Genomic DNA, 16,811 nt, shown 5'->3' with positions numbered 1-16,811 from the left:
GGCTTCACATCGTTAACCCAAAAGCCCGTGATGATTCCACGAAGCCCAAAAGCACCACCCCCGAAGTCTCTTTCAATCTAGACTTCCCCGCCAAAACGAAAGTGTAAACTCTCTCTCTCTCTCTCTCTCTCTCTCTCTGGGCGCACGCACGGTGGTTGTGCGTCGACGCCATGGAGAGAGGTCTGATCTCAGTGGATCGGTGGGCGGAAGGGAGCCAAGCGTACTTCCTGACCCACCTGCACGCCGACCACACGCAGGGCCTGACCTCCGCCTGGTCCAGGGGCCCTCTCTTCTGCTCCCGCCTCTCCGCCAAGCTCCTTCCCTTCAAATTCCCCGGCTTCGACCTCTCTCTCCTCCGCGTCCTCGACGACGGCGTCTGGCACTCCCTCTCTCTCCTCTCCCCTTCCTCCGCCTCTGAAACCCTCGTCCGCGTCATGCCCGTCGACGCCCACCACTGCCCCGGTAGCGCACTGAAAGTCATTGCTCCTCACCTGCTTACTTTAATTCCTGAATGGGGTTGTCGAGGATCGACTGACTGGTCGGTTGATTTTTGAATTGCCCTTTCGAGAGGGTTGGCAGTTTTTGTTGATCTGTTCATTTTCGGTAGGTGCGGTCATGTACTTGTTTAGTGGCTACTTTGGGAGCTTGCTTTATACCGGAGATTTCCTCTGGGAGACGACGAGCGAGAAGGCAAACAGGTCGCGGGACATGCTCGTTAAGGCTCTTAATGGAAACAGAGTGAACACTCTGTATCTGGATAATACCTATTGCAATCCTTCCTATTCTTTTCCTTCTCGTAGAGATGCTGCTCAACAGGTGTTCTGGCCTTGTTCTTTTAAAGATTTCCATATCTTTCGCTTGTTTCTTGGAATGCTATCTGCATTGAATTGCAATAAGCAAGTGTAGCTGCCCTCTTTGTTTCCAGCCTGTACATGTCATTGCTTGGTTAACATGGTTTACATCACTGCCTGATCCTTAGTTTGTGAAGCTTTTTAAAGTATCAGTCTCTGGAATCTCTTGGTAGGGATCGACTGATTATTAAGAGAACGGTTATGGCATGTCACACTTTATTCAGATACTGGCTATAGTTGAGCTTCTGCACATGATATATGATCCTTGCGGGTTCTTAGTGGATAGTGATTGTTTGTTTAGGAGAGAAACAATGAAGTGGGTGAGCTTTTTAAACAGCTTGTGTCGATCCACAGAATAATTTCGAGTTTCAAGGAATTTCGCCTCAGGGCTCATATCCATTAGCACCTGGAAGATGTATTTTTCCTACAATCCCCATGTGTGTGAGGTTCACTGTATTGAGAGGTTCTGCCTTATTGTTTTTTTTTTGGGTAAGGAAAGGTTCTGCCTTATTGTTTATTATTACTTTTAGAATAGTTCTCTCATAGCTTTGACTTTGTCAAAACCTGGTTGCAGGTTCTTCATATTATTGCTTCTCATCCAAAGCACCATGTCATCATTGGGATAGACACATTAGGCAAAGAAGATCTTCTGGTTCACATTGCCCGGGTGCTTAAAATAAAGGTATGTTAAAGATGCTCTCTTTTGAGCATTGTAAAATAACTTGATTTTACTTTGGAGACCCATTAGATTAAATAAATAACACTGACTATCAAATTTGTTCCACTTTATTGATTCAAAATGCATTGAGTGAACTGATTCACATGATCTGTACATGGTTGGGTATTGAGTACATAAAAGATGATTTACCAGTGCATTACGCCTTTTGAATCCTTATTGGGTACAATATGGCATTAACTTACTTCATCTGCTATGTACAATTTTAGTGTCAGTAGCTAATCAAACTCGAGACAATGTTGTACAGAGAAACGCAGAAATCATATTTCTTAATATGTCTGGCCTGATATTCTAGGAACAGTTCATTCCTCTTTTGTTGAGTACTTAATTGTCATAAAAGAGAAAACACATATAACTTATATTCAATCGAATAAATAACAATAGTTATAACAAATATCAGGCATATTAAGTTATGTTATTGTGATAAAAGGAAGAAAGTTGCTGGATCATTGTTTGACATGCTTTGCTTACTCTGGTCTTTTGACTTTTCTCCTTAAAGATTTGGGTGTGGCCAGAACGGTTGCAAACGATGCATATTCTTGGTTTTGATGAAATATTCACAACTAAAACTTCTCTCACCAGAGTCCGAGCTGTTCCTCGCTATAGCTTTACTTTGGATACTTTGGAGGGATTAAATAAGATCCATCCGACCAACCATAGGAATCATGCCTTCTGGTCTTCCGTGGGCCTCAAAGCCACTCCATAGAAACGAGAATTTCTTTGATTCCTTAGCAAGGTCATACTACAATAAGAAAGCACATGAGGTTGCTTCCATGGAAGAAAGGTTGCATCCAGAAATTTTTACTGTTCCATATTCCGATCACTCTTGTTATATGGAGCTTCATGAATTTGTACAACTTGTCCAACCTATTAACATGAGGGGCATTGTTTCATCATCATCCTGCTACATTGATCCCTCTTACTACTTTGGCCACTGTGATGGAGTATACCAAACATTCCAGAGAGTACAGCATAAACACAAAGAAAGGGGGAAGGAACGTGTAAGGGTTCTTCGGGCAGAATCCTCAGTCAAAGTCAATGATTTGACTGATTCTATGAGAAAAGGACGAAAATGTGGTACTGTTGGAGTTTCTGGTGTTTATATGAGTAGAATGAGTGCGTTGAGACGAAGATGGCGTGGTGCAAAAATTATGGAGGATATCTATGCTGATTAATTTTGCGGCACTTTCTGTGAGCATGCAATTCAGTGTTTGATGCTTCTGCAAGTTGGACTTGAAAATATATTGTGAATTTATATATCCATATCTAAATTGTAGTCAAAAGTGATCTTTCCAGCTGGATCATTATCAGTGCCATTAAGATCTAAATGGCTCAGCATTGCTGATCAATTTGTGTAAATATTGCCACTCTTAAATGTTCATTCACATTCATGGAAGAGATCATTCACCTTGTCCGAAACCATCATTTGGAAGCCGCATCCCAGTCTCAACTGACTGCCACTTGGGTTGCTATGCAGTTCTCCGCTTCTTTCATCTCTCACATGATAAGAAGAGGTACCTTCTCCTTAGTTCTTGAGAATTTTTTCGACTCTTTTTAACTCTAGTAACGCTTTAAGAGATGAAAATGTGGCTAGGAATACATTATGCTCCCAAAAGCTTCCAGATGTTCGTCTTTATGTGGTCCATTAAAAGCTTCTAGATTTTGAAGGCTCATTCAAAGTACAGAAGCCAGAGATATAGAAAAAGAAAAGTGCACTTTAAAATCACTACAACAGTTTGTTCTCTATCAATTGTTTATGAGCTGCAATTAGCCAGTGAGAACAGGGTCGTCATGAGCGATTTTGTAAGGTGGGTTTGAAGCCTTTGAGTTATCGCGCGAAAGCAGTTTCTGTTGGGTTTACCTAGGGGAGTTGAAGGTAATAGAAGGAAATGGTCGTGTTGAGGCAAAGTAGCACTGTAGTCAATGTTGTTGGTCCGGCTTTCCGGCATGCGAATGCCCAGACACTCGGCAGTCTTCCTTCACTGTTTGACTAGAACTGGTCAAAAGTATCTTCTTCGTTTTACCAATGGCCAGTCTGCCTATGTTTCTAGTGGGCTTGATCTCGAGTCTTGGTTGACCTGAGGAAAAATTTTCATTGTTGTGACTGAGCAGAGGAAGCGCACATGATCATGATACCGTGTCGTGACGCCTTTGACGTTTTTAAGTCACGGAGGTAGCTAAGCTGACGCCTTGAATAAGCCTGCCTATTTTGGGACCAAAAATTTGTACTTTGCACCAACCCAACCGATTCTTTTAATGTCTCTTGTGACGGTGCAGATTTTACTATGTGCAAGTTCAGCGTATATTCTTCTCATGTGGTCATGGAGTTTATGAATTGTGCAATCATGGATTTGCGTCTCTCCTTCCCTAATTTTAGCAAATCGAACCAGCCGTGTCAATCTTTGCTATAAGAAAGTTCTGATGTCGGGAGTAATTATGACTAAACTATCGAAATTTTGCTTAATCATGTCTTGAATCGTTGTTTCAACAGACGGGTTCCTGATAAATTTGAATGATTCTTTCCCCCTGTTTTCTTCGTGTCGCGCCACCCCAATAATGTCTCTGCTCTATGAGCGCTACTAATGCATGCTCATCCACATATATTGGCTATAAACACACCTGCACGTGATCCTTTATGGACGTGTATTCCTCTTTAGTTTTGAAAGGACAAATTCTAGCTGTTCGTCCACGTAGTTTCATGTCTTTTCAAATCAAGTTCTTATACTTTTAATTTGTCTAGTCTAATCTATTTATTTTGCAATTTCTCAAATCCCAATTCTCGTGACAGTAATTCTCTTGAAGAAGTCTCCAGAGGTGTGACACGCATAACATTTTGCCGATATATAGGTCCATATTGGCTAAATTTTTCCGTAGTGGTGTCCATATCGGCGTGCATGTAAGCTAAATTTTATCCAATGGTGGTGTAGGATGCCATGTCAGGGATCAGGTGTCAGACGGACTAGGCTAAAATTCTTGCAAACATAGAAGAACTCGATCACTTAAACGAAAATTGTATAAATTCGATTAGCAAAGACTTGAAAGCATGGAGACAAAAGATAGGAGTTTTCATTTTCAAAAACAGAACATGGGTGGGAGGCGTCGCAATTACATGATTAGCGGCATTAATGGCTTCTATCTGTCACCGAGTGAACCCCACCTGCTTCGCCACCAGCCAAAAGCATCTACGTCTTTGCGTGGACCGAAAACGACGGGTGTACGAGTACCTCTCGGGAGAGAAAAATTAAAGAAAATGGAACAGAGGGAGACCCACGCGAGCTGACCTTTCAACAGCAAGAAAAATAGGATTCCATACGTGTTTCGATTTGATCGTGGCCTCCACGGAAGCAGAGCGTTCAAAGTCGGGCACTGATCTGCCACAAGACCGTTCGTTCTATGGTTCCCTTCTGATTACGGCGAAAAGCTTGAACGGCTCGAACACGGGTCTGGGCTCACCGAGTTCCACGACTCGATAACTATGAAATTCGGTATAGAGCGCGCAAGAAGTCGGCATGATCACGGGTCCGATTTCATTCGCATCTTTGTTCTAGGGATGCAAAGGAAAAAGAAAGGCGCCGCACGATACTTAATTGTGAATAGGTGCATATGGATTGAATGGGAGGTGGTTTTCCAACCGAACTTAAAAAACTTAAAAAAATGTGGAGGTGGTTCGTGTGGCTAGATCAACCGTCGACGACCCGAAAGAGGGGGCGGGCGTAAAGAATGATTTCTTTTGTTGTTGTTTTCACATGATGTCTAGCTAAGCTATCAATGTGGGTTGGGGGCAACGAGGTTTGATGGGTTTGACACGGCCAAAAGTGGCCGCCGTCATCGGAAGATTAACCCCCGAATCGCACGAAATCCTCTGCTTTAGCATTCGGAGTGCCTTTCTTGACTTTTCTTGTGGGGAAGGAGAGGTGAGAACCCATCAGGCTCCGCCATTTTCTTGACTTGTAGCGATCAGCTTCCCCGCTTTCTTCTTTGTCTGGGCTTTGCCAGCGGTCCTCTCAGCGCGTTTCTTGATCTTTGACCCGTTCTTCATCTCTCTCTTTCTCTCTCTGTGGGACACAACTCAAGCGGGACCCATTCAATCATGGGATACGTCTGTTGATTCTGAATACAAATATGTGAAAGCCCTGTCCCAGAGGAACTCGCGCAGCCATGGATGGGAAGAGCAGCAGTCCGTGGCTGTTTACGCTCCCAAGCTTCTTGCTCTGCTTATCTCTCTGCACCACCACCCGCCTCTGTCTTGGCTCCGACACCATCTCCGCCAACCAGTCCCTCTTCGGCAACCAAACCTTAGTCTCCTCCGGCGGCAACTTCGAGCTCGGCTTCTTCTCGCCGGGTAACTCCTCTTACTCCTACATAGGCATCTGGTACAAAAAAGTCAGCGTGCCGACATTCGTCTGGGTCGCCAACAGAGGCAACCCCGTCACCGACAGGTCCTCCGCGGAACTGAAGATCTCGGGTGGCAATCTTGTCATGGTCAACGAATCCCGAGTCCCCGTCTGGTACACGAATCTGACAACTTCTTCATCTGGGTCGAGCTCGGCGGTGGCTGTTCTTGGGGACGACGGCAACTTCGTTCTCAAGGAGGGGCCGAACTCTTCCGTGACTCTGTGGCAGAGCTTCGATCACCCGACGAACACGTGGCTTCCGGGCGCGAAAATCGGGATCGACAAGCGCAGGAACACGAGTCAGCTCTTGACATCGTGGAAGAACGCCGAGGATCCTTCGATAGGTTTGTTCTCTCTCCAGCTCGAGCCATCCAGTGAGTACTTCATATGGTGGAATAGGTCTGAGCATTACTGGACCAGTGGGGTGTGGGACAATCAGACGAAAATTTTCTCTTTGGTCCCTGAAATGAGATTGAACTATATTTACGATTTTAAATATGTGGACAATGAGAATGAGAGCTATTTCACCTATTCGGTGCGCGACGCCAACACCATATCAATGTTTGTGATGGATCTTTCTGGGCAGATCAAGCAGGAGTCCTGGTTGGTTTCTTCCGGGGCGTGGAACTTGTTCTGGTCTCAGCCCCGGCAACAGTGCGAGGTGTATAGACTCTGCGGCCCTTTCGGTGTTTGCAGCGAGAGTACCGACAATTTCTGCAGCTGCCTGCCGGGGTTTAGCACCAGCTCTCCTAGGGATTGGAATCTGAGCGATTGGTCTGGCGGTTGCAAGAGGAATTCAGACTTGAATTGCCCGGCAAATGCTTCGAATGAGCAGATAGACCGTTTCTCGCTGAGGTCTAACGTGAAATTGCCCGAAGATCCCCAATCTGTAGTTGCTGGGAGCGATAACGAATGCCAAGCTGCTTGTTTGAACAATTGCTCTTGCACGGCTTATGCTTTCAAGGATAATAACTGCTCAATTTGGTTTGGGGATCTCTTCAATGCGCAACAGCTCACACAAGGGGATACCAGTGGAAGTAGCTTCTATCTCCGGCTTGCCGCCTCCGACGTTGAGGATCCAAGCAAGAAAAGCAACGTAACTGCGATAGTTGCAGGGTCTGTTAGCGCTGTGGTAGCGATGTTAGCCGTTGTCTTGTTTGGCATTTGGAGATGGAGGAGAAGGGCAACTGTAACAACAAAGACAGTGGAAGGTTCGCTGATAGCCTTTGCATACCGGGACTTGCAAGTAGCAACAAAGAATTTCTCGGAGAAGTTGGGTGGGGGCGGGTTCGGTTCAGTTTTCAAAGGAACATTACCTGATTCAAGTCACATAGCGGTCAAGAAGCTTGAAAGCATAAGCCAAGGCGAGAAGCAATTCCGAACAGAAGTAAGCACGATCGGGACCATCCAGCATGTGAATCTTGTCAGGCTTCGTGGGTTCTGCTCTGAAGGGGACAACAGGCTGTTGGTCTATGATTTCATGCCAAATGGTTCCTTAGACTACCATCTCTTGTATAGAAAGGACTCGAAGACCTTGGATTGGAAAACAAGGTACCAAATTGCTTTGGGAACGGCTCGAGGTCTGGCTTATCTCCACGAGAAGTGTAGAGACTGCATCATACATTGCGACATCAAGCCAGAGAACATCCTTCTAGATGCTGAATTCTGTCCAAAAGTGGCAGATTTTGGCCTTGCAAAGCTTGTTGGCCGAGATTTCAGCAGGGTGTTGACGACCATGAGAGGCACAAGAGGGTATCTTGCGCCGGAGTGGATCTCCGGGGTGGCCATAACAGCAAAAGCTGATGTTTACAGCTATGGAATGATGCTCTTTGAATTTGTGTCGGGAAGGAGGAACTCAGAGCCATCGGATAATGGGGCCATCAGGTTCTTCCCAACATGGGCTGCCAGTAAGATAGCTGAAGGAGGTGACCTGCTTGATCTTTTGGACCCAAACTTGGAGACAAACGCTGATGCTGACGAGCTAACTAAGATTTGCAGGGTTGCTTGTTGGTGTGTCCAAGATGACGAAACTCGCAGGCCATCGATGGGGCAGGTTGTTCAAATACTCGAGGGGGTGTTGGATGTGAACCTGCCCCCGATACCGAGAGCCCTTCAACTATTTGTTGATAACACGGAGCATGTGGTCTTCTTCACAGAGTCGTCATCGTCTAACCAGAGTTCCCAGACAAAGAGTAATGCCTCGACTGCTTCCTCGCAGAACCAAAATAGTTCATCTTCGACAAAGTCCAGGTCTTGAGGATGATAAGTTAAATGCTTAGTACAAATAGTGCTTCAGTTAGATAGTGCATATTCTCTTCTGCTTTTCCTGTCAGTCAATAAAGGATCTCAGCATTTGGGGATTGGCTTTCTTTGTGCTTTTGCCCCTATCTATTTTTGTTACATATACATACAAGCAAAAGCTTGGATTAAGAGCCTGGCCAGACCAGTTGGAAAGAACTTTCATTCTGTAGAATGATCTAGCTCTCTGCTTTGTGAGATCCAAGGTGATATTGGTAATTAGCATCAAATCTGCCCTCATTGCATGCAAAGCAGGCTGTAAGGCTTGGCATTTCTCAGTATCAACTCCTCTTGCTACTTGCTTTGTTCATATAACGAATCATGCATGGTACGAAAACCGCCCTTAAAACTATGACTTGCTGGGACCGGGATTGTATGTCATGATAATTCCCAGCCAATGTGTGTATTACTAGCGGATCCTTTTGTTGGAGCTGTAGGGATGTTAATACCCGCCCCATTTTTCACCGGGCAATTATATATCTCTTTCTAGAGTCGAATTTCAGTGGATCACCTCATCGCTCTGATGTTTCGAGTATGAGGAATGCTAGAGATTACTCGAAACCTTTTAGCACGTGATGGATGAGACTTGTGTTGGGTGCTTGCGTTAAAGTTGTCTATTAGCCACCCACTGATACTTGTGACATTGCTTACAAGTTTTGCAAACCAAATTCAGTATCTCAGATTCTCAACGTTACTCGTTGAATGTCTCCGCTGTTTGTTCTGGTGGGAAATTCGGTTGAGTTGTCACTTCAACCAGGTTGATCCAAACAGTATTTGCCATTGCAGAGTGGACTAAACACAAGTCCAAGTCCACTCCAATGATGGCCTAGCTTTGGTTTATAGTTTGTAATCTATTTCATATCAAGGCTCAATCCAATTGGGCCTTTGCAGTACCATAATCCCCTTAATTTTTCCGAGCAACGAGGGTATCGGGGGAACAAGCATCGGCTAATCATGGATTAACGAAAATGCGCAAAAGCTCTATTTAACTCTGCCATTCTATGAGTCTCTTCCCCTTTTTTTCTTTCCCATTACCACTTTTTCTTTTCCTTTTCGTGTATTACGGTTTGTTAAATGCTTTTGATCTGATGTATGGTTTTTACATTCTTACTACAGTTATTTTCTCAGTATCATCTAATCGTTGATCCTTCTCAGGTGCGAGAGGTGCTATTATAAAAGTCTTACTTTGCTTCAGCAATTCAAAAAGTCTAATCGGCTTCTCCAATAATAATAATAAAAAAAGGTTTAATGTGCTTGTATCAAGCTTTTCCATCACTCTGGTGTAAACTACGGATTTAATAACCTTACGATCTCTCTAGTCCTGAAACGAAAGTTACACGTCCTGGAATTCATAAGACAATAAGAAGTTATAATGGACGCAATGCCAAGTACCAGTTGCTCATAAGTCCAGGCAGAAGTCTTTCCACGCCATCCAAGCAGAGGTCTCTTTACGCCATCATCCGTGGCCAGGACACACTCTACAAGGTTTTTCCGATGATGTTACATACATATGAAGTAGGGGAATAAACCAAAACAAGAGCTTAGTCCCTTGACGAACCGGTCGGTTCAGCATCCGTGCAACGAGGGCGTTTTGTTGAAGATACCGGCCTCAAGACTAGCTTAAGACAAAAGTAGGGACCCTATGTGAATTGGACCGACATGCATCATAAAAAATCAAATCTTGTTGGTCCTGCTTTCCAACATATGAATGTCTTCAACGCTTGTGTTTTCTAGAACTGGTAAAACTGTCCGGTCTGCCCATTTTTTACGCCTTGCTTGATCACTCAAATGCACAATGTTGAGTTTGAGGGGCTCAGATTCATTGCATGTTATTACAATGGTTGACGGGCACCTCTCCAAGTTGGACCAGGTAGCGTCTTCTTCACTCTTGAATATATGCCCGTCCTTGTCCATTGGCTTCGGCAATTCAAGCTTCTTTCTACGTTCTCGGTGAAAATGAATTGGTCTCAGTTGAAGATTCCTCATAATGAACAGCCCGAATTCATCCACACCACCTTTTAAAAGGAGGAGAAATTTTTTGGCAAAAAATTTCAAAATTTTAAAAAAAGTGATGTGAATCAATCTGGGCCGTTCATTTTTTATTTGGACGGCCCGGATCGATGATGTCACCCCTAACATTGCCATCCGGTTCCGCTTGCTTCTAACCTGTCCGCTCAATCCTTGCATCGTCCAGCCATGGACTGCCAAAACAATAGTCCATGGTCGTTCACACTACCCAGTTTCTTGCTTTGCTTATCTCTCTGCACCCACCTGTGTCTGGGCACAGACAAGCTCGACGCAAATCAGTCTCTATCTGGTAATCAAACCTTAAACTCCTTGGGCGGTAACTTTGCGCTTGGCTTCTTCACGCCAGGCAAGTCGTCTTACTCCTACATAGGCATCTGGTACAACAAAGTCAGCAAGCCGTCCGTTGTCTGGGTCGACAACAGAGAGAACCCTGTCACGGACAGGTACTCCACTGAACTGAAGATCTCGGTTGGCGATCTTTTGATTGTCAACGGCCCCCGGGTCCCCGTTTGGTCGACCAATCTGAGTACTTCTTCATCTGGGTCGAGCTCCATGGTGGCGGTTCTCGGGGACGACGGCAACTTTGCTCTCAAAGACGCGCCGAGTTCTTCCGTCACCCTATGGCAGAGTTTCGATCACCCGACGCACACGTGGCTGCCAGGCGCGAAATTAAGGATCGACAAGCGCAAAAACACGAGTCAGCTCTTGACATCATGGAAGAACGCCGAGGATCCATCGACAGGTTTGTTCTCTCTCCAGCTGCAGCCATCCAGAGAGTACTTCATATGGTGGAATAGGTCGTTTCATTATTGGACCGGCGGGCAGTGGGATAGCAAGAATAGTGTGTTTGACAACGTGCCGGAGTTGAGGGAGAACACTATTTTCAATTTCATCTGTGTGGACAATGAAAATGAGAGCTACTTCACTTATTTAAGGTAAGACCCTAGCAATACACCAACAAGATTGGTAATGGGTCTTTCTGGGCAGATCCAGCCGCTTTCTCGGTTGCCCTCCCAGCACTGGAACTTTTTCTGGTCGCAGCCCTCGAGACATGTCAGGTCCGCAATTTTTGCGGGGCTTTCGGTGTTTGCAGCGAGAGAACGGACAACGTTTGCAGCTGCTTGCCTGGGTTTAATATAAACTCGCTAAGAGATTGGAATCTGACATATGTCTAGTGGTTGTAAGAGGAATTCCAACTTGAGTTGTGCTTTGAGCACTTCAGATGGTGAGAAAGACCCATACTTGCTTAGCTTTAACATGAAATTGCCCGCAGATTCCCAATCTTTAACTGTAAGAAATGCAGAGGAATGTCGCCTCTCTTGTTTGAACAGCTGCTCTTGCACTGCTTATGCTTTTGAGGATAATGCCTGCTCAATCTGGAACGGGGATCTCTTCAATGCGCAACAGCTTGCACAAGGCAATACCACTGGAAGTAGTTTCTATCTCCGTCTTGCCGCCTCTGACGTTGAGGATCCCATCAATAAGAGCAATGAAACTGCGATAGTTGCAGGATCTGTTAGCACTGCCGTAGCAATATTAGCCATTGCCTTGTTTGGCGTTTGGAGACGGAGGAGAAGGGCAACTGCAACGACAAAGACAGTGGAGGATTGTTCCCTAAGAGCCTCTGCATACAGGGACTTGCAAGTAGCAACAAAGAATTTCTCGGAGAAGTGGCGCAGGGGCGGATTCGGTTCAGTTTTCAAAGGAACGTTACCTGATTCAAGTCACGTAGCGGTCAAGAAGCTTGAAAGCATAAGCCAAGGAGAGAAGCAATTCCGAACAGAAGTAAGCACGATCGGGACCATCCAGCATGTGAATCTTGTAAGGCTTCGTGGGTTCTGCTCTGAAGGTGTCAAAAATCTGTTGGTCTATGAGTTCATGCCAAATGGTTCCTTAGACTTTCGTCTCTTTTCTAGGAAGAACTCGAAAACCTTGGATTGGAAAATGAGGTACCAAGTTGCTTTGGGAACGGCTCGAGGTCTGGCTTATCTCGATGAGAAGTGTAGAGACTGCATCATACATTGTCACGTCAAGCCAGAGAACATCCTTCTAGATGATGAATACTTTCCAAAAGTGGCAGATTTTGGCCTGGCAAAGCTTGTTGGCTGAGATTTCAGCAGGGTGTGGACGACCATGAGAGGCACGAGAGGGTATCTTGCGCCGGAGTGGATCTATGGAGTGGCCATAACAGCAAAAGCTGATGTTTATAGCTAAGGAAAGATGCTCTTTGAAATCGTATCGGGGAAGGAGGAACTCGGAGCTATCCGGAAATGGGGCCATCACGTTCTTCCCAACATGGGCTGCTAGTAAGATAGCTGAAGGATGTGACCTGCCTGGTCTTTTGGACCCAAACTTGGAGACAAGTGCTGATACCGTAGAGCTAACTAGGATTTGCAGAGTTGCTTGCGAGTGCGTCCAAGATGAGGAAGCTCGCAGGCCATCGATGGGGCAGGTTGTTCGAATTCTCGAGGGGTTGTCGGATGTGAACCTGCCCTAGATACCGAGAGCCCTTCAACTGTTTGTTGACAATCAGGAGCACGTAGTTTTCTTCACCGAGTCGGCATGGCTGAACCAGAGTTCCCAGAACAACGTTAACATATCACCTGCTTTCGTGCAGAAACAAAATAGCTCATCTTCAACAAAAAGGGGCTTTCTCAACGTGGATGCAGCAGAATTACCTTTTATTCGCTTTTAATTTAATTTAAATTTTATTTATTTTGCGAAAAACAAATACTTATGAAAATATAATTTTTAAAAATTATCGCTTGTATCCACTTTCTCAATGACGTGTCTGCTTATGATGTAGTCGCGCCCGATCATTCTAACGCATGATGTCGTCTTCGAGCGATGGATATTATTGCATGTTCTCTTCTTAATTGTGACCGGAAGTCATCTCCAAGCCAGTAAAGATATGCCTATATGTTTGTTTGTTTGTTCGGGGTTTTTTTTTTTTTTTGGATCTGGAAGATATGCCTGTTTGTGTACGTTGGTCTGGCATCCATGCCTAAAATCAAGGAAAAGCACTACAAAAATCTTAAACATGATGTATTTATGCCAATTTAGTGCTATATCTTTGAATTATGTCTATTGAATCGTAAACATTTTAATGATTTGTCAATATAGTCCATTCAATTAATTTTGAACATGAATTACTAACAATTAATGTCGACCGTCCTACATGATATGACTCGTGTTAACGTGAATAATTTTTCAACATTTTGAAAATTTTATTACTTTTTTTTTCTTTTCCTTTTCTTCTTTCTTTGTTTTTTCTTTTGTTTCATTTTTTTTCTAATCTCACCGGCTAGGGACCCTCGCCAACCACAGGTGAGGGCGGCGATGCCCTCGTCAACCTAGAGCTATAAAAGAAAAACAAAGAAATAAAAGAAATAAAAAGAAATAAAAAATTAGAAAAATATTTAAAATTTATGAAATTTATCTATGTTAGTGTTGATTGTGCCACGCTATGTAGCACGGATACGCCTCCGAGCCAAATTTATGCATGTCGGACACCGACACTTCCGAACACGCTCGAACAAGCGGTCAATGAGTGCCCGAGCTTCAACACGCGGTCAACCGAACGGACACGTGAGGGACACGCATGTCGGCTCGCCTGAGGAGCTTGCGAAGGACTTGCATATCCGTTCAGACAACGACAACACTGTAGACTCACCTTGCATTGCCTCACCTCGCCTGAGTAACCTCACTTGAGGAGCTTGTGGAGGAGGATGGCAGACATGTGCGGAGCACGGCATGGGGGCAGTTGTGGAGGAGGTGGGCGAGCTTGAGGGAGAGGAAGTCGAGGCGGTCTGCTTGTTGAGGTTGAAGAGGGACTCGATTGGAGATCGGAGGTCGGACCATCGCAAGCTGTGCTGCACTTGCTGGAATGAAAAGCAAAGTAGGGGTGGGGGCTAAAAAGAAAAGTAGAGTGGGCGATTAGGGTTTTGAAGCATGAGGTCTATAATTTTTTTCTTTTTGGGATTATAAGAAAAGTAAAAGTAAGGGGTGGGGGTTGAGGTCCATTGAGCTGTGCCTAGGGACTAGGTGGGATTAGGTTTTGATGTGGAAGGGGTGTGTTTTGATTTTTTTTTTCTCATTTTTTTAATTCTTTTTTGAGGGAATAAAAAAATAAAAACATATATAAAAATGATAATTTTATTCTTTTATTTTAGGCTTTTTTTTGTTATTTATTTATTTATTTGTAGAATCATAAGAATGATAATTTATCATGTATAAATAAACATATATATTTATTATATAACGTGTCCCAACATGTCAGAATTCTCTAATTTCTAAGAAATCATGTGTCGGAGTGTCGTGTTGTGTCGGTGCTACATAGGTGCCACGTAGGATGGCGTAGGACTACCGGAGTCCATGAGTGGGATTTTTGGCCAAAATTGGCTGGATGAACTACATTGATAATGGTCAAAATGTTTAAGACTCAAAGCTGGTGATGGCCAGCTGACTATTAAAAGGTTTATAACCGAATTGGTACTAATGCAAAAGTTTTATGACTTTTTTGTTACTTTTCCCTTGGTGGCCACTAGTCAACCCTTGCTAGCCCGATGCACTCGCCAGCTCTGGGTGAAGGTTGCAATACCCTCACTAGGCACGAGGCTAAGGGTCGGGTGGCCCCTCGGCGGACCCAACAATGGGCGTGACGCCCTTGCATGAGCCGGGCGAGTTCGCGACACCCGGTTCGGGGGCGAAGGCTTTGCTGTCCTCAGTCAAAAGAAAAGAAGAATCTATAAAATTAATCAAAATATTATTAAAAAAAATATACACGTTAGCGTGAGCCGTGCGATGTTAGACGGCTAGCATTGACATCAATAATTTCTTGCCAAAATTGATGGGATGGACTTAATTGGTACCAATGTAAAAAGGTGTATGACTAAATTAGTTCAATTTTTTTTTTTGACGATAAATTTGTTCAATAAAAAGGTTTAGGACTGTATTGATACTAAGGGTGTCAAAACCAAACAAAAAAATCAAATCAAACTGCGAACCAACTCAAACTGAAAATTTGTGCATTTTAATTCGGTTTGATTTTCGATTTAAGTAATTGAAAGACAACCATTCTTTTTTTTTTTTTTCCAATTCGTTCGGTTTGGTTCATTTAACAAAAACTCATCCAAAATCTTCAAAACAACCATTCTTTTTTATTTTTAAAATTTTCCTTTTTCTTTATTTCCTTTCTTTCTTTTTTAGGGCTAAGGGCCGGCAACCCTTGCCAACCCTCAGCCAATGGCCGGAGGCTCCACCGGATTCAAACCAAAAAAGAAAAAAATGAAAGAAAAGAAAGAAAAAGATAGAAGAAAAATCAAAAAAGAAAAGCCGAAAACCGAACCGAACTGAGCCAAACTGAATTGGATTTTAGGTTCAGTTCATATCCCGTTTAGGGCGAGATTCGGTTCAGTTCAAGTTTACACCCTAATGGTTCGGTTCGGTTCGATTTTCTAGAAAAATCAAACTGAACTAAACCGAACCATTGACAGCCCCCCTAATTGGTACCAATGCATTATATTTATGACATTTTTGGTACTTTTCCCTATTAGCCAACAAAGAATATATTCTCATCGTGTATGGATGAAGATTGCTAGAGAGGTTACAAGATAGGAGCATTAACAAAAATTTGTTTACAAGAAGGGACAAAACTAGGATTGGCATTTTCTTTCTTTGTGTAGCGATCCAGTGGTGTGTTCGGACCAGTTTTTTAACACACCAGAATTCATTCACCTTTCCGCGTTTAAGTGCACCTCCCTCATTTCGATACCTTGATCATTGAGGAGTTCAAATCTGATGTCCTCCCAATAATACCCGAACCCGAGTCCCACAAGAAAATGAGCAAAACTTATTTGCCATTTAAATCAACATCTTATTGGTTGCCATTTGTATTTTAAAAAAAAATCCTTTAATATCTCAGACCGATTTATAAAATTGGTTTTATTAAGTGACGTGCTAAAATGTTATTAATTCTTGAACATGACCCTCTTTTTCAAAAGATTACTCACAATCTCACGCCTGATTTAGTATATAAGTCCCTCTTAGAAAGTCCAGCATCGATTTCCGCAATTTCAAAACCTAATCTAATTTGCGCATGAATTCCATTTCAGATCTAAACACTCGAAGCCAATCTTATGACTTCTCCCTATAAATAAGTTCAAAAAAACTCTTAAGATGCGTGTGATAACATTTATGTTCCCGGGAACAACTTGTTTTTTCCAGGTATAGTTTTTTTCTATTTCTATTCCCTAGACGAGTTTTCGAGCAGAAAAACACGTTTGGTGACTGTACACATTTTATATTCGCAAAAAAAAAGAAAAAAAGAAGAAGCACGGCAATGTGTTTGGTAAAATCTCGAAAAAAATATACCGGCAACGTTGAGCAGTGGCCGATGGCTACCGCCGCCGACAGCCGACTTGTGTCTATAAAGATGATCATTAAGTTATACTAAGCTTGTTTTTCTAAAATGACATTATTTTTTTTTTATAAAGTAAAATCATA

General features: G+C 43.5%; 1 protein-coding gene and 2 pseudogenes across 1 annotated transcript; all 3 read left to right on the top strand.

Moving 5' to 3' along the window:
- Nucleotides 1–127: 127 nt before the first annotated feature.
- On the top strand, nt 128–8,501 carry LOC115752313 (G-type lectin S-receptor-like serine/threonine-protein kinase At2g19130). Its single transcript, XM_030690452.2, has 2 exons — nt 128–146; nt 5,644–8,501. The coding sequence occupies exon 2, from the start codon at nt 5,746–5,748 to the stop codon at nt 8,236–8,238; it is 2,493 nt and encodes an 830-aa protein (XP_030546312.1). The 5' UTR covers nt 128–146; nt 5,644–5,745; the 3' UTR covers nt 8,239–8,501.
- LOC115752314 lies at nt 171–3,074 on the top strand (annotated as a pseudogene).
- A 1,947-nt stretch (nt 8,502–10,448) lies between the features above and the next one.
- On the top strand, nt 10,449–13,002 carry LOC115752336 (annotated as a pseudogene).
- The last annotated feature ends 3,809 nt before the right edge of the window (nt 13,003–16,811 follow it).

The sequence above is a fragment of the Rhodamnia argentea genome, chromosome 10 (assembly GCF_020921035.1).
Source record: "Rhodamnia argentea isolate NSW1041297 chromosome 10, ASM2092103v1, whole genome shotgun sequence".
Lineage (NCBI taxonomy): Eukaryota > Viridiplantae > Streptophyta > Magnoliopsida > Myrtales > Myrtaceae > Rhodamnia > Rhodamnia argentea.
This window is presented reverse-complemented; position numbering and strand designations above follow the sequence as displayed.